At 39.6% G+C, this 16,035-nt stretch overlaps 1 protein-coding gene across 1 annotated transcript in view; it reads left to right on the plus strand.

The window, feature by feature from the left end:
- The window catches only part of LOC123503298 (hemicentin-1-like), a 47,450-nt gene extending 32,655 nt beyond the window's left edge, over positions 1-14,795 (plus strand). The window contains 8 exon segments of the mRNA XM_045252958.1: positions 3,080-3,219; positions 4,601-4,678; positions 8,430-8,562; positions 10,218-10,368; positions 10,795-10,868; positions 10,871-10,942; positions 13,704-13,830; positions 14,654-14,795. Of these exon segments, the coding sequence (XP_045108893.1) occupies positions 3,080-3,219; positions 4,601-4,678; positions 8,430-8,562; positions 10,218-10,368; positions 10,795-10,868; positions 10,871-10,942; positions 13,704-13,813 (758 nt within the window). The 3' untranslated portion in view covers positions 13,814-13,830; positions 14,654-14,795.
- Positions 14,796-16,035: the final 1,240 nt, after the last annotated feature.

A 16,035-nucleotide genomic window follows, 5' to 3' on the forward strand; every position in this document is an offset into this window, starting at 1 on the left:
ATATTTTGAAAGACTGAATAAAAAAAAAAATATATAGAGACAGAATCATTTACTTTTTTTTTTCAGTGACACTTTTTTTCTGCCTCTGTCCTATATTATATTTTTTTTGTGTCTTGTTGCGTGAGAATTTAATGAAAAGTTAATTTGTTGCCAGTGATTGAAATCTTGAGGACGTGACGTAACGGCCGCACTTTAATTAGGTGGGAAAAAAATTGTGTGTGTGTGAAAATGTTGAGTTTTGCATTTTGGCGAGCGAGCGTGTAGTAGCATGAAGAGAGAGAGAGAGAGAGAGAGAGAGAGAGAGAGAGAGAGAGAGAGAGAGAGAGAGAGAGAGAGAGAGAGAGAGAGAGAGAGAGAGAGAGAGAGAGAGAGAGAGAGAGAGAGAGAGAGAGAGAGAGAGAGAGAGAGAGAGAGAGAGAGAGAGAGAGAGAGAGAGAGAGAGAGAGAGAGAGAGAGAGAGAGAGAGAACTGAAACTTACTTACAGAAACACACAGACAAGGATACAGAAACAGAAAGACAAACTGAGAGATAGATAGACAGACAGACAGAGGAAGAAAGTAATGAACAAGTAAAGAAAAATAGAGATGTAGATGGACAGAAAATGAAAGAAAAGACAGAAGGAGACAGATCAAGAGAAGAATGGATAATCAAAACAAACAAGAATAAAAAAAAAAAAAACACCAAAACAACGCAACGCAAATGACACACAGAAAAAGAAAAAAAAAAAAAACTAAAAGCGAGTGAGAAAATAACAAAATAATTACATAACACTAAAAAAAACACCAACAATTACAACAAGAACACAAAGGAAAGGAAATTCAATACAAGAAGATACAATAAAAAAAAACACACACACACACACACACACACACACACACACACACACACACACACACACACACACACACACACACACACACACACACACACTTGATTAAAGATTAGATACAAGAAGATAATATTACAGGTAACACTCCCTCTCTCCCCTTCCCCTCCCCGCCCCTCACCTGTACCTCCCTTACACCCCCACTAGGTAACGCTCACTAATTAAGCTCAGGTAAGAAACGCCGTCTTGTTTTAAAGAGTTGAGGAAGAAAAGCAATTATTGTGATTAATGTTCTCTGGGGAAAATGAGGTACAATACGAGAGAGAGAGAGAGAGAGAGAGAGAGAGAGAGAGAGAGAGAGAGAGAGAGAGAGAGAGAGAGAGAGAGAGATACCCACGAAATGAATAAATCTACCACAAAAAGACACTAAATAATTATCAAACAAGAGAGAGAGAGAGAGAGAGAGAGAGAGAGAGAGAGAGAGAGAGAGAGAGAGAGAGAGAGAGAGAGAGAGAGAGAGAGAATACCCACGAAATGAATAAATCTACCACAAAAAGACACTAAAAAATTATCAAACAAGAGAGAGAGAGAGAGAGAGAGAGAGAGAGAGAGAGAGAGAGAAAGGCATTTTCTTTATTGTCTTCATGGTATTCAGAGATTCGTGCAATATTGGAACTCCTGAAAATGCACAAAAAGAAGAAAAAATGAAAAAAAGCAAGGATGAAAAGGAAAAAAAAGGAGGAAAAAAATAGGTCAAAGAGGAAAAAATATAAAGTAAATACTGCTTTATATCCAACCCTACAAAAAAGGAAAAAGGAAAAAAGGAAATAAGGTCTACTATTCAGGGTTTTAATGGGAAAAGTAATTGTCAAAATGAAAAAAAAAAAACAGATTCTTTCCTAAAAAAAATATATGAACGAGTAATTATTTGATGTACGTGTGTGTGTGTGTGTGTGTGTGTGTGTGTGTGTGTGTGTGTGTGTGTGTGTGTGTGTGTGTGTGTGTGTGTGTGTGTGTGTGTGTGTGTGTGTGTGTGTGTTTTCTTTTTCTATTTCTTTTTCTTTTTGATCGCGATATATTTTTTTTACTTCATTGTTTTGTTTTGTTTACCTTTTTTTTGTATTCCTTCCATTTTCTTTCTTTCTTGCTTTCTTTTCTTTCCTAATTTCTTTTTTCTTTTTCTTTTATATATATTGTTTTTTTCTACTTCATTCTTTTCTTCTATTCATCTCTTTCATTCCTTCCATTTTATTTCTTTCCTGTTTCCTTTCTTTCCTAATTTCTTTTTATTTCTTTTTCCTTTCAATTTCCTTTTCTTTATCTTTCCTTTTTCTCAATTTCTTTTTTTATTTTATTTTTGCCTCTTTTTCATTTATTTTTCGTTTGTTTCTATATATTTTTCTAGTTTCCTAATATTTTTTTTTCATTTTAAGTATTTCATTTAATTTCTGTTTGTATGAATTCTTTCCTCTGTTTCCTTCCTTTTTTTTTCCGTCTTTCTTTCCTTCTTTCTGAGTCAAATGTTCATCTATCATCTAAATTCCTCCTGTCATTCCTCCTTTATCACATTTCCTTCATATTCCCTTTCTTTATCGCGTTTTTTCCCCCTTCCCACACATTCCACACTGACCATTTCTTTCCTCTCTCCATCTGTTCCTCCCTCGCCTCTTCGTTTTTTATTGGTGTTTTTCTTCTTTCTCTCTTTATCCTTCTCTTCTACTAAGTCTTCTTCCAAACCTCAATAAATTTTCAAAGGCAATAAATCAGTGTGTGTGTGTGTGTGTGTGTGTGTGTGTGTGTGTGTGTGTGTGTGTGTGTGTGTGTGTGTGTGTGTGTGTGTGTGTGTTTTACATTAATTTATTCATTGTTTGACCTCCTTTCTCATCTCAATCTTCTCTTCTTTTTTCTCTCGTCTATTTTTTCCTCTTCTTCATTTCTCCTCCCTTGTTGCTAATCTTTCTCTCTTCTTGTTTCTTGTTTCTTTAAATTTGTTTGTTCATTTATTTTTTTCATTCAGTTCTCAGTATCTCTCTCTCTCTCTCTCTCTCTCTCTCTCTCTCTCTCTCTCTCTCTCTCTCTCTCTCTCTCTCTCTCTCTCTCTCTCTCTCTCTCTCTCTCTCTCTCTCCACATATAATTACCTCTCGTCACATTTCCTTACTCTCTCATATTCCCTCACCCAACCCAATCCAACTCAACCCAACCCACTCCAACCCAGCCTAACCTAACCTAACCTAACTCTTTTACTCAACAGGTGAGGAGCCCTTCATTACCTGGGGACGAGCCAACACCAACACAGCTTACTTCGATGACACCACTCCGACCAATGTGACTGCCGTGGTGGGCCAGCAAGCCAGTCTGCCCTGCCAAGTGCTCAACCTCGACAAAAAGGATGTGAGTTTTGAGGAGAAAGTGGAAGAAAGAGAGAAGGAGAAGGAGGAAAGAGGAGGAGGAGAAGGTGTAGAAGGTGGATAGTAGGAGGGGAGAGAAAGGGAAAGAGTAGTAGAAAAGGAAAGAAAGGGAAGGGAAGGAGAATAGGAAGAAGAGAGGAGTTGTAGGTTGAGGAGGAAGAAGAAAGATTGTAGAAAGAGAAGGAAGAAGAGAAAGAAAGGAAAGTAATAGGAAGAGGAGGAAGAGAAAGAAGGAGAGTAGATAATGAAAAGGAAGGGAAGGAAAGGAGAAGAGTAGGAGGAAGGAAGAGAAAGGAAGAATAGGTGGAGAAGTTAGAGAAAGGAAGGAGAGTAGAAGGTAAAAAAATAAGAAAAGGAAGAGAAGGGAGGAAAGTAGAAGGAGGAGGAAATGAGGGAAAGAAAGAAGAGTAGTGGGAGGTGGAGGAGAGAGGAAGAAAAGGAGAATAGGAAGTGGAAGAGAAAGGAAAAAAAAATGGAAGGTTTGTAGGTTTAGAAGAAATAGAAGAGGAAAAAGAAAAAAAGAGAAGAAAATTGGGAAAAAAAGGAGGGAAAAGGAAAAGGAAACTAGGAAGAAAAGGGAGGAAAAGAGAATGAAACTAGGAAGAAAAGAAATGAAAGAAGGATACTAGGGAAAAAGGAAAAAAAGAAGGAAACAAGGTAAAAAGGAAAGAAAGAAGGAAAGTGGGAAGAAAATGGAGGAAAAGGGAAGGAAACTAAGAAAATAGGAAGAAAAGAGAAAAATTAAAAAGAAAAGAAAGGAAAAGAAAACTACGAAAAATAGGAGAAAAAAGAAAGAAACTAGTAAAAAGGAGGAAGAGAGAAGGAAACTAGGAAAAATGGAGAAAAGGAAGAAAAAAGGAGAAAAGAGAAGGAAAGTAGGAAAAAGGAGAAAAGAAAGAAAAAGAGGAAAAGAGAAGGAAAGTTGGAATAAAAGGGAAAAGGAAGAAAAGGAGGAAAAGAGAAGAAAAGTAGGAAAAAAGTCTCTCTTGATGGTGGCAGTTGCATGTTTTCTTATTTTTCCCTCAATATTGCAGGACTGGAAACTTAGATTATATTGCACCTTTGTGGGAGGTGTAACACTGTATTGCACGCTTACCTGCTGGAAGGGCTTGCTTTTATTTTTTTTCCTTTCCTTCTCTCTCTCTCTCTCTCTCTCTCTCTCTCTCTATCCGATTTTTTGCTCTTTTTTCCTCCCTTTTTCGTTTCATTCTTTGTGTGTAAAATTTTAAAACTGTCTAAAAGTGTCCAAGTTTGAAAAAAAATGTCTGTTGAAAACTAAAAGTATCTAATTAAAACTCTCTCTCTCTCTCTCTCTCTCTCTCTCTCTCTCTCTCTCTCTCTCTCTCTCTCTCTCTCTCTCGCAGGTGTCGTGGATCAGGCAGCGGGACCTTCACATCCTCACCGTTGGCATTTACACCTACACCAGCGATGACAGGTTCAAGGTCAGCCACACACCTGCCATACACCTGCCACACACCTGTCACACACTTGCCACACCTGTCATTAGTTTAACTTTTATTTTTCTACTTTTTTTTACCTTTTATTTATTTTTTTCTCATACGTATAATTTCTGTTTTTATTTTTTTTTTTGCATCTGTTATTTTCATTTTACCTGTTTCTAATTCACTCTTATACACGTGTGACTGATTAAGATTCACCTGCTTAATTATTGACAAGTATTCACATTTATAATTACAACACGTTTGTTTATCATTTTCTTTACACCTGTCATGTTCAGTTTATCAGATCCACCTGCTCCAACACAGATAGCTAATTAAAACCTGCTGTCCGCATACTGATCAATTTACCTGTGTGAATTGATACTTAAATCGCCACACACCTGTTACTATCACACCTGTTGCTTTAATTTGTCTTTTTGTACTCCATTAATACATGTTTCTACATATCAATCGTTAATTCCAGCACACCTAGTATTTTCTACTCCCATTACCTGCAGTTTATCTAATTGACACCTGAATTCCACGTACACTTATTAATTTACCTGTCTCAATATTGATGGGCAGTCACACCTTTAATTAGTACCTTCCCATCTCACCTGTCCAATATATTACAGGTGTGTGTGTGTGTGTGTGTGTGTGTGTGTGTGTGTGTGTGTGTGTGTGTGTGTGTGTGTGTGTGTGGTTCTGATCTTTCACCGCCCCTCCTGTCCTTGTTGTTATTGGTGCTTCCCTTGTTAACTGTCACGTGTCTAATGATTTTATCGAGTTATTGCAGTAAAAGGAAGGAAAGAAACAAGGAGAGAAAGAAAGTGTTGTGGTTTTGTTCAGTGGTGTGTGTGTGTGTGTGTGTGTGTGTGTGTGTGTGTGTGTGTTTAGTTGTTTGATTTGTTTATATGTTTGTTTGTATATTCGTCATTCTATGTGTTTGTTTTCATTTTTCTATATTTTCTTCCTTCTTTCTTTCTTTTTCTTTTTCTTTCTTTCTTTCTTTCTTCTCTTATCTTCTCTTTTACCTTCCCTCTCATTTCTATTCATTGAGATAGTCTTGCCATTTGCCCATATCGTCTCTCTCTCTCTCTCTCTCTCTCTCTCTCTCTCTCTCTCTCTCTCTCTCTCTCTCTCTCTCTCTCTCTCTCTCTCTCTCTCTCTCTCTCTCTCTCTCTTACCCTCCATCTTAATGCTTTCCTCTTCCTTTCCTTTCCTCTCTTCCTTTCCTCCATCTTCATCCCCTCCTCCATCCTTTTCCTCCCTGAAGGCTCTCCAGACATAACTATTTTGTGTGTGTGTTCCTCCTCCTCCTCCTCCTCCTCCTCCTCCTCCTCCTCCTCCTCCTCCTCCTCCTCCTCCTCCTCCTCCTCCTCCTCCTCCTCTCTTCCTCCTCCACTTATTGTAATAGTTTTTTTTTCCATTCCTTCTTCCTAAGATTGAGTGAGCGAGTGACTGATTGGTTGACTAACGGAATGACTGACTGACTGACTAACTGACTGACTGACTGACTGACTGACTGACTGATTAACTAACTGACTGATTGACTGACTGACTGACTGACTGACTGACTGACTGACTGACTGACTGATTGACTGACTGACTGACTGACTGACTAACTGACTGATTGACTGACTGAATGAATGACTAAATTACACTCTAACTAACTTAAAATGACAAACTGAATAACTCATTTGAATATCTACTTTATCCATAACTGACTGACTCTTTGACTGACTGACTGACTGACTGACTGACTGGTCGTACCTTTCCGCAATCCACTTCTCCACCGAGCCTCAGGTACGGTTTGAATTGCATGAATAACAAATGGCAGGAACTAGGAGAGGGAGAGAGGAGAGGGAGGGAGACGGAGAGAGACAGGGAGGAAAGAAGTGGCCGGAGGAGAATGAAGAGGAGGAGGAGGAGGAGGAGGAGGAGGAGGAGGAGGAGGAGGAAATATGTTAAGAAGGAAAGGAGAAAGAATAACACATGAAAGAAGGCAGGAAGAGAGAGAGAGAGAGAGAGAGAGAGAGAGAGAGAGAGAGAGAGAGAGAGAGAGAGAGAGAGAGAGAGAGAGATGTAGAATATTCTCTTGGTACTGCTATGTACAATATTCTCTTGGTAATCTCATTCTCTCTCTCTCTCTCTCTCTCTCTCTCTCTCTCGCTATGTCATTAATGAACAAAAATGTCTCCTTTTTCGTCATTTTTCCCTTTTTTCCCATTTTCTCTTTCCCGTGACAAGAAAAAATGAGACGCATGTGTTTCTTTTTCTTTCCTATTTTTGTTTTTTCCTTTTCCTTTTTATCTCTCTCTCTCTCTCTCTCTCTCTCTCTCTCTCTCTCTCTCTCTCTCTCTCTCTCTCTCTCTCTCTCTCTCTCTCTCTCTCTACGGTTTCATTCTCCTTTCTTCTTATTCTTTCTCTCTCTCTCTTCCTCTATCTTACATCTTCATTGCCTCTCTTTCTTCCTCCTTTCCTTCCATCTCCTTTCTTTCTACCTTTGTTCTCTCCTCCTTCTTTATTTTGCAATTTGTCTGTGTTTTTATTACATTCTTCTCCCCCTTCTCTCTCTCTCTCTCTCTCTCTCTCTCTCTCTCTCTCTCTCTCTCTCTCTCTCTCTCTTCTTTCTATCCATTTTTTTGTATTTTTCCTTATGTTTTTATTGTTTACCCTCAAATAACACACCTGACTGAAATAAATCACATAAACACAACTTTTATATACAAAGAGGGAGGTTTCAAGACATTTATCTCCTTTTTTTAATTGACTAGCTCTCTCTCTCTCTCTCTGGGACCAGCAAGGGGACTGGCATCTTACTGGCCTGTTTTTCGGTTTCTATGTTGCCCTTGGACAGCTTTGCCCTCCTACATAAATAGAACAAACACGTGAACACCCAATAACGACCACTAACACACCTGGCAAGCTGATCATGCACGTGTTCTTCTTTCTAAACATCACACACAAGAGAGATTAAGAGATTAAGAGCCTCGTGCTGTACCGACTGAGCTAGCCACACACACACACACACACACACACACACACACACACACACACACACACACACACACACACACACACACACACACACACACACACACATCACACACACACACTTCTATCTAAACACACACACACACACACACACACACACACACACACACACACACACACACACACACACACACACACACACACACAATTTTCAAGCTAATCATACACCTGTCCTTCTATCTAAACACACACACACACACACACACACACACACACACACAAGGGGAGACGGTGGCGTAGTGGATAAGGTGGTGAGCGTGGGATCGGGCAGACGTCCATGCGTAGGTTCGAATCCCACCACGAATCGCCTTGAAACTTTGTCATTTGTCGAGTGGTTTAAAGTTACCTACATGTCACCATGATACCCAGGTTCTACAGGTTCTAGGTGGAGGTGCAATTGCCTTACACCAAAGATACGCTTGGGTGATATGGGCCCTGATATGGGTGCCACTATAGATAAAAATGCCTGCGCCACTAATGGGTAGAAGATGAATAGCGCTTCCAATACTCTTTAAGTTACCCACAAGCACTATAGGCTATGACATAAAACACACACACACACACACACACACACACACACTTGTCAAACTATTCGTACACATGTTCTACTTTCTACACACACACACACACACACACACACACACACACACACACACCTGTCAAGCTAGTCATGCACCTGTCCATCTGTCTCTCCCAGGTACATCATCCAGAGGGCAGTGACGAGTGGTACCTGAATGTTGACCCTGTTACCTTTCGAGACGCAGGTGTGTACGAGTGTCAGGTGTCCACAAGCCCTAAGATATTCCTCCCTGTGTTGCTCACTGTTGAAGGTAAGTGGTGGTGGTGGTTGCAGTAGTAGTAGTAGTAGTAGTAGTAGTAGTAGTAATGTAAGAAAACAAAAGAAAAAAGGGTTAAGTAAAAAAAAAAAAAAGGCCCACTTAGATGGCAGTTCCCAAGCAGGTTCGAGAGAGTTAGTAGTAGTAGTAGTAGTAGTAGTAGTAGTAGTTGCTCTTGTTGTTGTAGTTGTTGTTGTAAATGTAGTTGTTATAGTAGGATTGGTATTAGAGAGAGAGAGAGAGAGAGAGAGAGAGGTTGGGAAGATGAAAGATGAAACGAAAGAGGAAAGGAGATGAAGGAAAGAATGTAATGAAGCCTAAGAGAAGACCAGTTGTATTATCTCCTCCTCCTCCTCCTCCTCCTCCTCCTCCTCCTCCTCCTCCTCCTCCTCCTCCTCCTCCTCCTCCTCCTCCTTCTTTTTTCGCATGTTCTTTCTTTCTTTTCATCGTTGTCCTCTTATCTCCTCCTCTTCCTCTTCCTCCTCCTCCTCTTCCTCCTCCTCCATGTCCTCCTATTTTACGTCTAATCTCCATCCGGCCAGACTTATTTCTCCACGTGTATGCTATCTTCCTCCTATCTCCGTGTTTATCTCCCTTTTATCTCCTTCTCCCTTCTGACCTTCCTTTCGTTTTTGGGGTTTATGAGTTATCGGAAATGTTGTTGTTGTTGTTGTTGTTGTTGTTGTTGTTGTTGTCCTTGGTTTTGTCCTTGGTTTTCTTCACCATTTTTTTCTTTTTCTTCTCCTCCTCCTTCTCCTCCTCCTTCTCCTCCTCCTCCTCCTCCTCCTCCTCCTTCTCCTCCTCCTCCTCCTCCTCCTCCTCCTCCTCCTCCTCCTCCTCCTCCTCCTCCTCCTCCTCAATCTTCTTCTTCTTCTTCTTCTTCTTCTTCTTCTTCTTCTTCTTCTTCTTCTTCTTCTTCTTCTTCTTCTTCTTCTTCTTCTTCTTCTTCTTCTTCTTCTTCTTCTTCTTCTTCTTCTTCTTCTTCTTCTTCTTCTTCTTCTTCTTCTTCTCCTCCTCCTCCTCCTCCTCCTCCTCCTCCTCCTCCTCCTCCTCCTCCTCCTCCTCCTCCTCCTCCTCCTCCTCCTAAATACTTATCTCCGAATAAACAACCAAGAATCGACATATTCCTCCATTCTCTCTTCTCCTCCACTCCTCTTTACACGCTTCCTCCTCTTCCTCCCTCTTCTCCTCCTCCTCCTCCTCCTTTTCCTGCTCCTCCTCCTCCTCTATCACTTCCCATAATACACTCATTCTCATCCTCTGTGTCTATTCTCCTCCTCCTCCTCTCTCTCTCTCTCTCTCTCTCTCTCTCTCTCTCTCTCTCTCTCGTGGTGGTAGTAATAGTAGCCTCATTAGAGTATCTTTAGTACGCTGTGTGACTAACGAGAAAAGATACTAATGAAAAAGAAAAAAAAAAAAAAAGAAAACACACACACACATAGACACATACACACAGACATACACACACACGCTCCTTATATTTTTACTAAGTTTACCCTCAAATAACACATCTGTCTGAAATAAATCACATAAACACAACCTTTTTATATACGTGTACATCTTTTATAAACACACAGACACACTCATACCCAGACACACACAGACATTCACACACATCTGACTCTCCCTCGTCTTTCTCGCCCCTTCAGTTCAGCAGGCACGCATCGACGGGCCCCAGGAGGTGTACATTCAGAGTGGCTCCACCATTAAGCTCACCTGTCTGGTCAACACGCACTCAGACAACGTAGGTGCCGTCACGTGGTACAGAGACGGGCACGAGCTGGACTACGATTCGCCCAGGTAAGGAGGAGGAGGAGGAGGAGGAGGAGGGGGAGGTGGTAGACGAGGAGGAGGTAGAGGAGGAGGAGGAAGTGCTGGTGAAATGAAATAGTTGTTAGTTGGTGTAATGATAGTTTGTTGCTTTCTCTCTCTCTCTCTCTCTCTCTCTCTCTCTCTCTCTCTCTCTCTCTCTCTCTCTCTCTCTCTCTCTCTCTCTCTCTCTCTAATATTTTTTGGGGTAGGAAGAGGCGGAGGAGGAGGAGGAGGAGGAAGAGGAGTAAGAAGAGAAGGAAGAAGAAGAAGAGGAAGAAGAGGAGAAGGAAGAGGAGGAGGAGAAGGAGAGAAGGAAGAGGAGAAGGAGGAAGAGGAAGTGCTGATGACATGAAATAGTTGTTAGCTAGTGAAATAATTGTACGTTCTCCCCCCCCCTCTCTATCTCTCTCTCAGGGGCGGGGTGAGCATTGAGATCGAGAAGACCCCCACCAGGACCACTTCCAAGCTCTTCCTGACGCGTGCGGTGAAGGGGACTCGGGAAATTACACCTGTGCCCCTAAGTTCGCTGATGCTGCCTCTGTCTTGGTGCACGTAGTCAATGGTAAGGAGGAGGAGGAGGAGGAGGAGGAGGAGGAGGAGAAGGAGGAGGAGGAGTAAAGGAAGATTAAATAGTATTAGATCTTGTGTGTTTTATTTGAGTGAGTGAGTGAGAGAGAGAATATTTGTTGTTGTTGTTGTTGTTGTTGTTGTTTTCATTGTTAGTTTGGTGTATTTCATGTTTTTCTTCTTTCTTGGTCATTTCATTTCTTTTGTTTCTTTAGTTTTCTTCTCTCTTCTCGTTTTGTTTCCTCTTTTTTCTCTCTTCTCCTCTTCTCTCATCTTTCTCCTCTCCTCTCCTCTTCTCTCTCCCTTTCTTCTCTTCTGTTGTCCTTTTCCCTTTTTTTCCTCCTTTTTTTCTCTTCTCTCCTTTTTCTTCTCTCTTCTCCTCTTTTTCTCTCCTTTCCTCTCCTCTTTCTCCTCTTCTGTTGTCTTTTTCTCTCTTTTCCTCTCTCCTCTTCTCTTTCTCCCTCCTCTCCTCTTTCTTCTCTCCTCTCCTCTTCCCTTTCTTTTCCTCTCTTGTCTTTTCCCTTTTCTCTCCTCTCCTCTTCTCCTCTTCCCTTTCTCCTCTCCTCTTCCCTTTCTTTTCTCCTCTTGTCTTTTTCCCTCTTTCATCCTTTCCTCTCCTCTTTCTCCTCCCTCCTCCTTCCTTCCCCTTTCTTTTCTCCCTTTTCTTCTTCCCTCTTTTTTCTCTCTTCTCCTCTCTTTATCTCCTCTCCTCTCCTGTTTCTTCTCTTCTCTTCTTAAATCTACCTCCTCTTCCTCTTCTTGTCGGCCTTCGCGGGAAATTGAGGCAGGAAAGAGACAGTGAAGTGACTTAATAATATTCCAGTACGAATCCTCTTAGTTTGGTCTTCTTTATATATCCTTTACGATAAGTTTTGGGAAGTTTGAAGTGTTTCTCTCTCTCTCTCTCTCTCTCTCTCTCTCTCTCTCTCTCTCTCTCTCTCTCTCTTTATCTATCTATCTTTTTTCTTCTATTTGCATGTACTTATTTTTATCTTTATTATTCTTTTTTATTTGTATACATTTCACTATTTGAATATAATCTTTTCTGGAACTCTGCCTCTTTTTTCTTTCCTTTGCTCTTTTTTTTTTTTTTTTTTTTTTAGGAAGCGCCAAAGTTTTATTTCCCGTAATTTTAAATATATACACAAAGAAATATTTTTAGCCTGTCTTGCCTCGCCGTCTTTTTTTTTTTTTTTGTTCTTATTTTTGTTTTCGTTGTATTTTTAGCATATCGTGTTATATTTTTCTATTGCTTCATTTTATTTCAGCTTTTTTCATTTTTTTTTTTTTATCCGTCTCAATCAAGATCTTTTTTTTTTTTTCTTTCGCTTTGATGTATGTTATGTATTTTTTCCCCTCGTGACTCAATACATTTTTTCTTATTTCTCTTTTTATTTGTAAGATGTCATTTTTCTGTATCCCCTTCTCTCTTTTATCTTTCGTTATTTCCTTCTTTCCTGTTGTTTCCATTTACCTTTTTCTATGATATTCTCTTATTTTTCCCCTTTTTCGATGGAATGTGTCGTGTTTCTCCTTTATTCCTTTCTATCTTCACCTCTCTTTATTCCCTTGTAAACTTCGCCACTCCTAACTTGTTCTTTCATATTTTTTCTATTATTCTTTTTTCTGTGTGCCATGTTTCTTCCTTATTCTTTCCTATTTCAAGCTTTATTAACTTCTCTCTGTCACCTCACCTTCATTATCCTTTCATATCTTCCTGTTTTCTTCTACAGTGTCATGTTTTCTCTATTCTTTCCTTTCCTTAATCTCTTTGTCCGTTTCTTTCCTTACTTTTCTCTGTTCTTTTCTCTGTTTTAAAAAGTTACATTTCTTTTTTTCTATATTCTCCTGTTTTCATTAAGTTTGTCATGTTTCCTCTATCTTTGCCTATCTTTAATCCATTATCTCTAACTTTATTACTATATCAAACTTATTATTTTCTTTTGTCCATCATTTTTCTCTATTTTCTCAAAGCTGTGTGTTACGTATCTACACTCTCCCATATTCAGCACTTTATTATTATCATTTTACGTCTATCACATTCTCTATTTCCTCAAAGCTGCGTGTCACGTTTCTACACTTTTCCATTTTCATCACTATTATTATTCTTTTTCGTCTCTCATATTCTCACATCTGTTTTCTCAAAGCAGTTTGTTACCTGTCCTTTACCTTCTCATATTCAGCACTTTGTTATTGTTATTTTCGTCTGTCACATTCTCTACTTTTCTCAAAGCTGTGCGACTCGTAATCTGAAACACTTCTCCGCTTCAACTCCACTCTTTCAAAAGGCCTTATTTAAATTTACACGAGTTTTTTTAAGGTGTTTTTACGATTCTGGAGGCAGAGTGACAATATTTCTACATTTTTTACTGCAGGAGCACTTTTGAAAACCCTGCTTATCATCTCTATGGGCTTGGAAAATAGTCGTGGTTAGAGAGCGAAGCCTTTCTGAATACGAATCTGTGGCCTATATTCAGAAACGCTTTGCTCCCACACCGCGACTATTTTCCAAGGCCACAGAGATGATTAGCGCGGTTTTCAAGAGTGTTTCTCCAGTTAATAGTGTAGAAATTTTGTCAATCTGCCTCTAGAACAGTGAAAACACCTTAAAAATCTCGTATAAATTTAGATAAAGCATTTTGATATAGAGGAGGTGAAGCGCAGAAGTGTTTAAGAAACAAGCTTATATCACGCTATACCTTCCCATATTTAACAGTTTCCCCCGGTCTTGTTCCTCCATCTCTGTCTTCCTGCAGGCGAAGAGTCAGCCGCCGTGCACACCGCAGCAGCAAAGGGCATCACTGCAGACCTGTGGGTGGTGGCTCTGTTTCTGATACTGACCCTGTGTCCCTCCATGCTCAGGTGACCTTCCTTCCCACCACGGTGAGTTTTTATAAGGTATAGGTTCATGAGGGTACAGTTGTGGTGGTGGTGGTGGTAGAAATAGTAGTAATAGTAGTAGTAATAATGACTGTCGTAGTGTTTATATTAAAAGATTTAGTTTGGTAGGAGAAATAAAAGTAGTAGCTACGATATTAGGTAAAAAGTGGTATTAAGTAGTAGTAGTAGTAGTAGTAGTAGTAGTAGTAGTAGTAGTAGTAGCAGTAGCAGCAGTAGTTATGTAGACAGCAGTAGCGTTCCTTTAAAGAGATACGGGTTTAATTAAGGTAAAAAATGAAGGTAATGGACAGGTAATTAGAAGGAAGGGCTGGGAAATTTAAAGACGTGATGGTTTAATGAGTGTGTGCTGAGATAAGGGAAGGGGGAAGCAATGGGCGGTGGTGGCGGTGATGTACAGGTGTTGTGGTTTAATTAAGGTGTAATCAAGGTAAGGAACAGGTTCATGGAAGCTGAGGAAGGTTTAAGAAGGTGAAGGAAGGTAAGGAGATTTTTTTTCTTTACAAGACTATGTATGAAATTAGACGGTAAAAAATGTTAATTGTGTTTTTTTTCTTCATTTTTTCAGTTCCTTTCTAATTATTGTTGTTATTGAAGATGAGTCAAGATTAAGAAAAAGATGAAGAAAAAAGAGAAAGTATGTTAATATTCTCATTCTTTTCGTTTTTCTTCAGAGAGAGAGAGAGAGAGAGAGAGAGTGAGTGATTTGTTGACTGTTATTGACTGCATCGCTCAGTTAATCTCTCCCTCTCTCTCTCTCTCTCTCTCTCTCTCTCTCTCTCTCTCTCTCTCTCTCTCTCTCTCTCAGGATGGAGTAGTGTGGAGGAAGGCTAAGGCGCCGGTCATCTCTTCCACCACCACCACCAACACCACTATCATCACCACCGTCACCACCACCAGTACCATCACAACTACTACTACTACTACTACTACTACTACTACTACTACTTTCCTCGTTCTTTTACTTATTCTTATTTTCTTCTTTACTACTACTACTACTACTACTACTACTACTACTACTACTACTACTACTACTACTACCACTACCACCACTACCACTACTACTACCACCACTACTACCACCACCACCACCACTGCCACCACCACACTACTGCTACTGCTGCTACTGCTACTACTACTACTTCTACTGCTACTACTTCTACTACTACTACTACTACTACTACTACTACTACTACTACTACTACTACTTCCTCCATTATTACTGTCACCAAATAGTGCCTTATTAACACACACACACACACACACACACACACACACACACACACACACACACACACACACACACACACACACACACACACACACACACACACACAGAACTTAACTGAGTATAATAGAATACAATGTAACTAAAGAGACACACGAATACTGATATAATTATGTATAATAAACTATATATATATATATATAGAAAGTATCGTATCAAAGGAAAGTTTTACGTATATGTATGTAAATAGAAATGCTAAGGAAAATATAACAGACTCACGCCTATCATTATATGTGAATGAATATCTTGTATAATGAATAATAAAAGTCAATTATATATGTATATGTTTCCGTTAGAGAGAGAGAGAGAGAGAGAGAGAGAGAGAGAGAGAGAGAGAGAGAGAGAGAGAGAGAGAGAGAGAGAGATTGAATATGTGTGTGTGTGTGTGTGTGTGTGTGTGTGTGTGTGTGTGTGTGTGTGTGTGTGTGAAAGAATCATACCTTTTTGCGACACATGAAGTAAATATGTCTGTACTTTAACTCTTTCACGAATGAATGTGTATGTATGCGTGTGTGTACCCAAGTATGTATATATGTATGTATGCATCCATCCATGTAAGGGTGTATGTATGTTTGTGTGTATGTACCTTTGTGACTTGTCTCGTGTGTGTGTGTGTGTGTGTGTGTGTGTGTGTGTGTGTGTGTGTGTGTGTGTGTGTGTCATATTTTTGATAAGCGACACGTGGCTGTTTTGTACTCAAGGTCACATTCATTTTAATATGTTGTTTTGTAAAATAAAAACAAGAAAAAATAAATTTTGTTTCAAATCCATATTGAGATTATTATTATTATTATTATTATTAGTAGTAGTAGTAGTAGGAGTAGTAGTAGTAGTAATAGTAGTAGTAGTAGTAGTAGTAGTAGTAGTAGTAGTAGTAGTAGTAGAAGTAGTAGTAATAGTGC

This window comes from Portunus trituberculatus, chromosome 13, assembly GCF_017591435.1.
Source record: "Portunus trituberculatus isolate SZX2019 chromosome 13, ASM1759143v1, whole genome shotgun sequence".
In the NCBI taxonomy this organism is placed as follows: Eukaryota; Metazoa; Arthropoda; class Malacostraca; order Decapoda; family Portunidae; genus Portunus; species Portunus trituberculatus.